This window comes from Malus sylvestris, chromosome 14 (genome assembly GCF_916048215.2).
Source record: "Malus sylvestris chromosome 14, drMalSylv7.2, whole genome shotgun sequence".
NCBI classification, from domain to species: domain Eukaryota; kingdom Viridiplantae; phylum Streptophyta; class Magnoliopsida; order Rosales; family Rosaceae; genus Malus; species Malus sylvestris.
The window spans coordinates 6638559-6648772 of record NC_062273.1 but is presented as its reverse complement, the minus strand read 5'-3'; the positions used below and the strand labels follow the sequence as shown (position 1 = coordinate 6648772).

General features: G+C 34.3%; 1 protein-coding gene across 1 annotated transcript; it reads right to left on the bottom strand.

The window, feature by feature from the left end:
- On the bottom strand, positions 1 to 7315 carry LOC126598874 (bZIP transcription factor TGA10-like). Its single transcript, XM_050265252.1, has 11 exons — positions 6669 to 7315; positions 6274 to 6404; positions 5431 to 5528; positions 5100 to 5246; positions 4897 to 4968; positions 4740 to 4799; positions 4526 to 4603; positions 4367 to 4442; positions 3987 to 4258; positions 2536 to 2775; positions 1 to 396 (listed from the first exon to the last, which is right to left on the bottom strand). Exons 1-11 carry the CDS (start codon positions 6965 to 6967, stop codon positions 241 to 243), a joined length of 1629 nt encoding a protein of 542 aa, XP_050121209.1. The 5' UTR covers positions 6968 to 7315; the 3' UTR covers positions 1 to 240.
- Positions 7316 to 10214: the final 2899 nt, after the last annotated feature.

Here is a 10214-nt window from a genome sequence, read left to right as displayed (position 1 = left end):
AAATTAACGAGAAATATCTATAAGGGAGAGAGTAAATTCTACAACTGCTTGGAGTTTTATCTACTTTTAATTGTCTATCTATACATCTCTCTATCTAGATAGGAAAGAGGTAAAGCGATGTCACATCATATTAAGATGACATTAGTTGATTAAACTGTAACTAATTAACAGAGAAGAGAGACATGCATTGAAGCTAGTCATGATAGTTGATATGAATTTTGTTGCTTCGAATATTCTAATTTATGACTGATCTTGTCGAGGACGACCCATCCAGAGAGAGCTGAGAGCTCGGAGACGATGGAAGTACTCAGCGATTGCCAGCAAACACCTCGCTGCTTGACGGGTCGTCAGAATTTGTTGAAGCCGGTAAATTGTCTGCTGCCTCAGATTATCAGCCTGTAAGTTTCACTTAAATAACTATTAGATAATCATAAACATCAAATATATGTGCACAAATTGCCTGTCACAACTTATTTGAATAAATAAATACATATTATAATGTACATATGGTACAAGAATAGGAACCTAGACCAGATGAGATTAATCCTTGACATTTACAATTCATATCTTTACGTACAAGCAGATAAGTTTGACTTTGTGATATACAATAAGAGTGATTGTCGAATCGGTTAACTAGATAAAGCATAAAAGTCATTAGTTAGGAAGTTAATGAAATGTGGGGGTGAGAAATTTTGTTGGTCATCATTGGTCGTGGGGTAAACTTGGTGACCTTTTGCAAAGAATTTTGACTACAAGGGGTGAGTAGGGGAAAATAATTACATGGACTTATCTTCCTTGAGTAGTTTAGCACACTTTTTGCAATGATTTGAATTCTATATTTGTTCAAACAAAAGAAGGAATTTAGTAAGCTAGATAATTTAAGTCAATAGAGCATGTTAAGATGTCAATTACTAAGTTTCCAAAAAAAAAAAAGATGTCAATTACTAATTGGGTAGATGAGTCTTGAAGAAGGGATCAGTGTGCCCTAAACATATAATAATTACTCTCTTAATCTACCTGCGACTAGATTGTTGAATATAAGAATATGATCTTTATTGAAAACCAAATAATAAAATGATTCAAACCCATATCATCATTACAACTATAGGACCTTAATTAATTTGATTTTAAAAAAGGTGAGCACTATATTCAAATTGAATTGAACTTCGCAACCTGCTTGAAAATTACTCTCATTTTATTATGAGATTTGAAGGGATTTTTTTCCCTTTACTCTCTCTCTATCTCTCTCTCTCTCTCTCTCTCTCTCTCTCTCTCTCTCTCTCTATATATATATATATATATATATATATATGTATGTATACGTGTGTGTGTTGGCTAGCTATATATAATATAAGAGCCTATTAGGGTTCTAGAACAGTCGGTCAAAAGGAAGTTACGGTAAAGGGACTACGTTGGCTTGTAAGTCAAGCGGTTAGGACCATGACATCATGCAAAGATATGGGTCTAGGGATCTTTTGGATGGTGATGTATATTAGTGGACGTGACCAGATTTGATGCTTATCAGCTACTAAAGATGCAGAGGAAAACTTTGGCTACTGGTTTTCTAATCTAGTTCGATCCTTTATCTTGGTCTGTCACTTGCTAGCTCTATCATTTTATACTTCTATAGTTTGGTTGTAAAATAAGAGGGCTGGTCGCGACCTTATACTTCTATAGTTTGCTAGCTCTTTCATTTTATGCCTCTCACTTGCTTAATTAGCTTATGCTTTGCAAGTTGACAGGGACGTACATATTTTTTTGTTTTTGTTGATGGAGTATAAATGTACGAGAACAACGAACTAGTTGTCTATGCTCCGAAAAAAAAGAAAAAAAGAACTAATCTTTTACACAAAGTTACATATAAAAATGGTCTTTGTTAGACGATTCTAATGGGGCTAAGTCTCACGACAGTATGAGGTGCTCACTTATATTAGAGAAGTGATTAGTGATTTAATCACTTTTGAGTGAAATGTATTATTCTGAAGACATACGTTGCATTAAATATTTGCTTTTAACTTTTGAACTTAATGGTATGGGTTAGTTTTATTGGACTTAAGGAGACGTAGAAGGAACGAGTTGAATGCATAAAGTCCCTTTCAAGAAATAATACTTGAGCGACAACCTCTTATGAGAAAGAAGCATGCAGATAAATAGATTCGAAGTACCCTCCAGCCACGTCATGCGAGTGAGACATGGAGTGGTTCATGGTGTTGGGGTAGGTTTTCCAACCAAAAACAATGAAGGTCCCATTCACAAGATCATTGTAGGGGACCACCGTCAAGATCAAACGGATAGAACTTCATACCTCATCAACGTGCCATTAAGAAAATAATCTATAATATAGTTTTAATAATTCGGTGTAAAACAATTAGGGCAGTCATTAATTGGCTAGTACAAGTACTGATCACTAATATATTTTGTTTTTGGATATTTGTCGGACTATATATTGATATATCAGAAACTGTAAATTAATACTTGATACCAAACTTTCAGGATAAAAAAATTGTATATGTAGTTAGTCATTCATATACGTACCTGTCTAACAAAGCCCTCGAGGGTGGAGAGCTTGTTCATGGCTATAGCCATCTGTCCCATGTAGTTGGCCATGTTGGGAGGGCAGCTCAATGAATCAGAGGTTATGGTCTCTGAGAGAGACTGATTGAGAGCTTCAAGACCTTGAGAGAGAGCTTCTTCAGTCTCCTGTGTGGATTGTTGTAACCCACAAATACCCAATAGTTGCTGCTCCGTTAAAGGCTCGATTTGATTCAGAATAATCTAATATCCATCAATAACAACAACAAAAACCAATCATCAACGTTAATTGTGTTTTGAACGTACTGAAAAGAAATTACACCGAAGATCCTCGAGGGATCCTAATTCTAATCAACGTCAATTATCTTTCACAAATAATTTGATTTATTAACATTAATAGTAAATTAATATCATGCATGCAAATAGGCAAAAACCAAACTTTCTTTGCTATGATTTATTTTTGCTTAATTATTTGCTAGAAACCAAAGAGAAAGATGAAGATAGATACAAGATTTTTGTATATATTCATCAAAGGAGAGAAAGAAATCAAGAGAGAAAGAAAACACCAGTATAACTCTCTTTCCTGCTGGTTCAATTTTTCAGAGATCAAAATTGTAGTACTAACATACATGACTTTTGGGGATGACACCTAACTCTACCTTTTAGTAGGAAAACCTTCACGTTACCTTTCGTCATTCATAATATTCACACAATGAGAATTGAGATGGATCCACATTCTTTTGCCACTGCCACCGACAACTACTTTAATGTACATGTACCCATGCATATATATATCTTACTTGTCATTTTGATCATAATATGTACGCTCGTTGTACTACAATATCATATCTCATCATATTCCCTTCACATGTTTCATCGATATTATCTTTTTCCTCCCCTCTCCAAACAAATAGATGAGGAGGGGTTTCAAGTTATTTTTGTTTCAGAGGAGGGTTTCGAATTAACCTTGTTTCATTTTTATGTAATTAGAGTTTGCGTTGCAGCTAATTAATTAAGCATAGAATTACTTGAGTCTAAACCGAGTTTTCTATTTTACATTTTGCAGGTAATTGAACATAGACTAATCATGATCCTGACCTATTGCCTTAGACTCCCTTACTACTTAAGCTAACCCTAATTAAGGGCTTAAAAATCTGGGTTTTCAATATGGTACTGCTGCATGCATGATCTAACCTAAGATGAAGGTTTTCAACGTGGTTTTCCAAAATGGTAACAATAATTTTGCCTCATACTAGTTGTGTACCTAATTCAAGTAGATAAAATCTGGTTGTGTCCTTTTGTCATTTTCTTGTCACACATTTACTGTTTTACTTCTTTCATGAATTTGAAGATTTTGTGAAAAAGAAATATGTTCCAGTACGAAAGAACAACTAATTAATGAGGAAGATATGTATTTGTAAGTTTCTGGGGTTAATGAGCTAGGAATATCAAACCTTGATGACCTCAGAGGGCCGAAATCCACCCATCCACATGAAGCAACGTTCAGCCGGAGTCTTCCACATACCAGAAACAATGTGAAACACATCAGTCTTGGCAACCATGCCTTTGAGGTTCAACACTTCATCATAATGTGCCAAGCAGTTGTCCACATAAAGTCGCAGTTCATTCTCCGGCAAATGCTCTTGTACTGCAGCTCGAAGCTCACACATGAGACGGTGGTGCTCCTCCAGCCACCTTGCATACTCCATGTCAAAAACGGCAGCGTCTAATGAAATAATGAGAGAAAGATGAAAATGGGTTTTAAAAAGGGTTTTATACTGATGCTGAACTTAAGACATAAAAAGTGAAAATGGAACAAATATAATTTTATTACCTGAGCTAGTGTTGTTGATACCAACAGGAAGGCTTTGTTGCTCTCCTCCTACAAGTCCTCCTCCAAAGAACATGCCCTACAAAACCAAAACCCAATCTTAAAGAAATGTTTAGGAAATAAATCAACCAAAAAAATTGTTAATTAGTAGAGTAAACTCACTTGAGATCTGGCTCTTTGCAGCTCTTGTTCCAGTTGAGTTAGCTTAATCCTACTTGTCTCTAACTGCTGCACATATGCCTGGAAAAAAGAAAAAGGTTTAAGGATTAGATTAAGAATTAAAGTTTTGAAAAACCGAGGTTAATTGTTAATTTGTAATGGAAAAGTAAACAAAAAAAAAGGCTAATGACTTGCAAATTTTCTACGGGTTGAGTACCTTTTTTCTAAGCCTGCTTTTCCTGGCTGCTTCTCTATTCTGAGCAAGCCTTCTCAAAGTCTGGAAAGAATAATCACACCAAACGTTGGAAATTGTTGTTGTAGAGAAGAAATAGGAAGTGAAAATATTTTACTATAAAAAGTGAACCCAAAGTCACCTTAGGGTCTGGTGTTTTGGGTCCTTCTTGCTCTGAACTTGATGTAGTTGGTCCCTTGCGGTTACCCTCACGCTGCCAAAACATTCAAAGTAAAACATATACAACAAAATAAACAAATTCATAGAATTTATCTCAATTTTAATATAGTTTTTTCTAGTTAATAATTTAGAGTAAATAATTGATTTAATTTCCATGATCCGTACCTTGATAGCTTTGGCAGGTTCGTGAGAAGGTCCAGAAGGAGGAGGAGGGGCAGTAGAATCATTGCGTGCGTTGGCCAACTCCATGGACGGTTCTGATGGTCTCTTTGAACCACTACTTGAAGGAGAAACCAATCCCGTTCCAGCTGCCTATATTACCAAACCCAAACGAACCCATTTTACAACTATAATTCAATATTTCAATGTGCTAATTAGCTCTATATTAAACAAAATAAAATAAAATAGACTTGAACCGACCAACAAGAAATGAATTAAAATACTAAGTAGTAGTATATATAATATATACAACTAAATAACGGTTAGAGTGAGATACCTTGGTTGATGATGATGGCTCTACATGCATCGGCTGAGATGGGAAAATATTCAAAGTTGGAGGCCTCATTCCAGATGACGAATTATTTTGATGAAGATCTGCACACAAAAATTAATTAATTCTCACAACTATTGAAAATCATATATATATATATATATATGTATATATATTTAAGTAGAAATTAATCAGTAATCATGGTATATTAGAGAAAATAGAGAGATGAATTAACCAAGGGAGCTCTAGAAAAATGATTAAAAGAGGAACCATAAGAACTAGGAATTTGAAATGGTCATGATAAATATTTCTTAGGACAGACGGGGATATTTCCAGCAAGGAAGTCATGATCTGAGTGTTTGTTGCATGTGTGTCAGGGTCCAACCAAGCTTCAAAGAAGAAGAAACGAAAAAAATTCAAAAAAGGAGAGACATGGGGTTTTTCATGTAAATTTGTGAATTTACAGTTTTCCTTTGTGTGTATTTGCTTTGTGGATCCGGTCAAAGAAAGTACCGGGCAGAGAGAGAGAGATAGAGAGAGAGAGAGAGAGAGAGAGAGAGAGAGAGAGAGAGAGAGAGGAGATGGAAATAGTTTTGTTGAACACGCTTTTCCTGTGGCCCAAACAAAATCTCTACTCCATTTCCGACCCAGAAAGGACTGAGGACGACTGAGAGGGGGAAAAATATATTCCCTTCTGATTCTCTTGTCTCTCTGCCTCCATATCTCCCTTTCTCTCAAGGTTAAGAAAGAATCATGTGGTTAGAGAGAGAGAGAGAGAGAGAGAGAGAGAGAGAGAGAGAGAGAGAAAGAAAGAGAGAGAAGGGGAAATGAAACGACAGAGATGCTTACGTCGTTGGTCTTGATGGTGAACATGATTAGCTGAAGGGTTGTGATGGTCCTGTGACTGTCCATCAAGGTAGAGAAAAAGAGCTTGATCTAATTCCCCCAAATCATAAGCAGCTCCACCGTCTTTGTTTGATCTGGTGATCATATGTACAAAGATGAAAAATCAATGGTATTAGGAATAATCATCTGCTAAAACACATGTAAGACAAAACGCAACACAAGAATATCATCACAACACACCAATTAATATAAATAAATATTATATTTTGGAAAAAATAGAATTAACCTAAAATTATAAGATGACAAAATGAATGATTTAATTAATCTCTAGCTAGCTAGCCTTTTTCACTTTGATGATGATGGTGATGATGATTATATGATGATGAATATATAATTACATGAAGTTCCCAGCAGGAATATTGGCTGATGATGATTGCATCATCCCATATTGAATCTGCTGCTGTTGCTGCTGATGATGGTGATGATGCTGATCTTGTATTTGATGATGATGTTGTTGTTGGTGTTCAAGTTGATTGCTGTTTCCTTGAATACTTGAAGCCATGAGAAAAGAAGAAGATGTAGAAGTAGGTCTTGCAGAAGAAGCTAAGAGCTTTGTTTCTAAGAGTTGGTGATCTCTTTTATTTTCCTCTTCTTGTCCTCCGCGTCCTCCAAAATCAAAACCTCTTGAAAACCCCATTAATGGCAAAACCGCCTTCTGTTTCCTCCTACCAAGAACATCATCCACATGGAGAGAGAGAGAGAGGAAGGAGGAGAGAGAGAAGTCGGTTGTGAGCTGAGAGCTTGCTAGCTGTGTTGATAATTAAAGAGAGAACAAAATAATGGAATTCAATGTAAAGAAATAAAAGAGACAAGGCTTTTCTATTTTCCCTTCTCTCAGCCCTCTCTCTCTAAGAAATGGACGACTTTATTTTCTGCTGTAAACCAAATATTCAGATAAAGCGGTTCTTAAAAATACACTCTGACTCTCTCTCTCTCTCTCCTTCAAGACCAGGGAAGAGACCTGGGGAGAAACCGCTTACTTTTGTTTATTTTAATTTGGGAAACTGCTAATGGCGTCCTTGTCCAAGCGGACCAAAACCACTCTCTAGCTTATTCTGTTCAGCCTCATGTGAAATGGCCAAACTGTCTTGATCGCAATGCATATCTTCAACTTTTACTATTGACCTTTTTGTTGCAAACACATAAACGTGGATTGGTCATGGGTAAATTCGAACATAACTTAACTAGTATGAGTATGTTAATTTTGTTGAACAATTTATGGGTATGAGGAAGTAAATTTTATTCAAGCAAATGATTAACTATTGTATTTGGACTAAAAGTAAATGTCAGTATACATGCTTGAGATGTTATCAATTGATGACCACCTCATCATTCAAAGAGTGGGAGAATATGGATATGGATGGTACTTTCTTTTATTGGAAAATATGTAAATTTAGTTTTCTACTTAGCCCACAGATTATACAAGTGCTCTCAAAATGATTTACCTAACAATGACATTTTTTGGGGGGAATTCATAGTGTAACATTAATAATTGGTTAATGAGTATTACCATTCTCAAGCTTTAAGAGAAGAGTGATTCATACATATCAAACAGAAGAACAAAAATATATAGAAAAGTTTTATCATATTTATTTTATTTAAGAAAAAATAGCAATACACTTTAAATACATTTGAAGAACAAAAATCAATGAAATGGACCCATCACAACTAGAAGTCAATTCTTGTGTTCTTTTTAAGAGTATAAATATGTATTTATGAGAAATGCGCAATAAGATTTTTAGAGTTTCAAAATTTTATATTTTTTTAATACTTATAACAATTTCAGTTTCCTAATAGTTTAATATTTTTATTTTATTTTTAAAATATATGTGTTGTAGCACTCAAGCGCTAACCACTAGAATAATATACATAATAGTTTCTCTTCTCTTTTCTTTGATTTTTTTTTAAAACCGAAGTTATATAACCTTTTGTCGGTATCACCTTATTATTTATGTTTTCAACGTAACTGAAATCGATGACTTACTAAAACTTTTGTTTGTAATCGAAAAAGAAGAAATAAACGGAAAAGAAACGGCACTGTGCAGAGAATCATTTTTATTAGACGTGCAAGTTATGGCTCGTTTGACAATACTTCTAGGATGGCTAAAAGCATCTTGTAAATAATCAAAACCCTAGAAACGTTTAGTAGACTAGCTCAAAAGTATTTAAATGGATTATAAAATTATTTTTATTGTTTTAAGGAGAAACACACCTTCTTTTAGAGAGCTAGATCGTTTAGAAGTGCTCTTAAAATGACTGAAAGCGTTTTTGGTAAAAGTGATTTTGGGTTCAAAAAGCATTTGAAGTGCATTTTGAAAGACGCACCAGTCATTTTAAAAACACTTGCTATGACATTAGTTATAACTTTCACCAAAAAAGCTTTATGCCTTTAAATTGTTCCAGCGCATAATTATGTGCTTTTTGCATGTAGCATTACAAGTGCTTCTTTAAAATTTATTTGCATTTTTATTAAGTATTGGTTCCAAAAGAACTTTCATCAAAACCATTTTCAGTCATTTTAAAAGTACTTCCAAGCACACTAATGCTTTTAATAAAAATATTGATGAGCAAAAGTATTTATAATCAAGTTATTACCAAATGTGTCCTTGATCTTGCTATTCTTTTCCAACCAATGCTAGAAGGTAACATATTTATTGATCATCGCATTTGTATGTGTAAACGCAATATTTAGTCTATAGTAGCATTACTTTATATTTTTTTTTTGAGAAGATATTAAGGGTTAGTTTGAGATTGCAATGCTTTTTCAAAAAACTATTTTTATTGTGCTTTGGATAATCAATTGTACTATAAAGCAGTTGAGCGTTTGATAAATTATATTTTTAAAAGTGTTGTGAATATGAAAATCATTTGATAAATTTTAATGTAAGTGATATATTTGTGGTATATTTATATATAATGATAAAAATGAGCATTGAATGAAAATATAAACAATTATTTTTAGAGCCCTCTCGCTTACGTCCTAAAATTGGTATAAGGCAGAATATCCTGTAATTTAAAATTCGATATATGCTTGACTGACTAGTCAGTATCACTAGTTAACTAAGATCAGATTTGTTAGTTTACCAAAACCAAGAATAAACAATTATACTTGGTTTACTAACTTAACCCTAGTTAACAAAGGTCCAATTCGGTGCACATTTAAACTTTGTTAAACTTAGTTGAAAGCACATATCTATTTGCAAACCCTAGAGTCAATGAGTTACATGCAAATTAGCAAGATATGTGAACAAGAATAACAATAATCAACACAATAAGTTTTTGGCCAAAAAAATCCACCTCTAGGTTAAAAACCAAGGACTCACCATTGAGTCCAATCCACTAGTGTAAACAAGGTTCATACAAAGGCCACACAAGCTCAATTCTTAGATCCCTCTCTACAAAGCAGATTTACCTTTGTGCAACCTTGTCTTACAGGAGATGAACTCTTTCAGTCTTCACGAAGTGGCAGCTCCTCCTGAGCTCATCACATTGTGGCACCGAGAACCAACACAACCAATGCAAATGATATGACAATGATAGTATGTGAATCTGGATTCAATGATCTTTCAGTTTCTCTAGTCAAACATTTGAAGGAAGAAACTGATGAGAATCATAAAAATAGGTCTATATAAAGATTTAAAACTTAATGCAAGATCATGAAAATAATGCAAACCTACTTCCTAATGATTGGTGTTTAATGCATGAAGAAGGTTTGACAGTTAGGGTTTTACAAATGGAGAAGAGGCAAGTTCAAAGCTTTTAATGCAACTCTCTCACTCTAAAAATAATTTATAAACCCCCAAGAACAAATTGAAACATTAGGGAACAAATATACCTAAGGAAATCTGATTTCCATCAGCCAACTTGTGCCAAAGACACTTGTA

Excerpts from the sequence above, each read along its gene's own strand:
- LOC126598874 (XM_050265252.1), bottom strand. The coding sequence starts at position 6,967 with ATGGGGTTTTCAAGAGGTTTTGATTTTGGAGGACGCGGAGGACAAGAA. Across the intron at positions 4,800-4,896 it reads CCAAAACACCAGACCCTAAG|ACTTTGAGAAGGCTTGCTCA; the intron begins GTGACTTTGGGT and ends TATTCTTTCCAG. Across the intron at positions 397-2,535 it reads TCGAGGGCTTTGTTAGACAG|GCTGATAATCTGAGGCAGCA; the intron begins GTACGTATATGA and ends TGAAACTTACAG.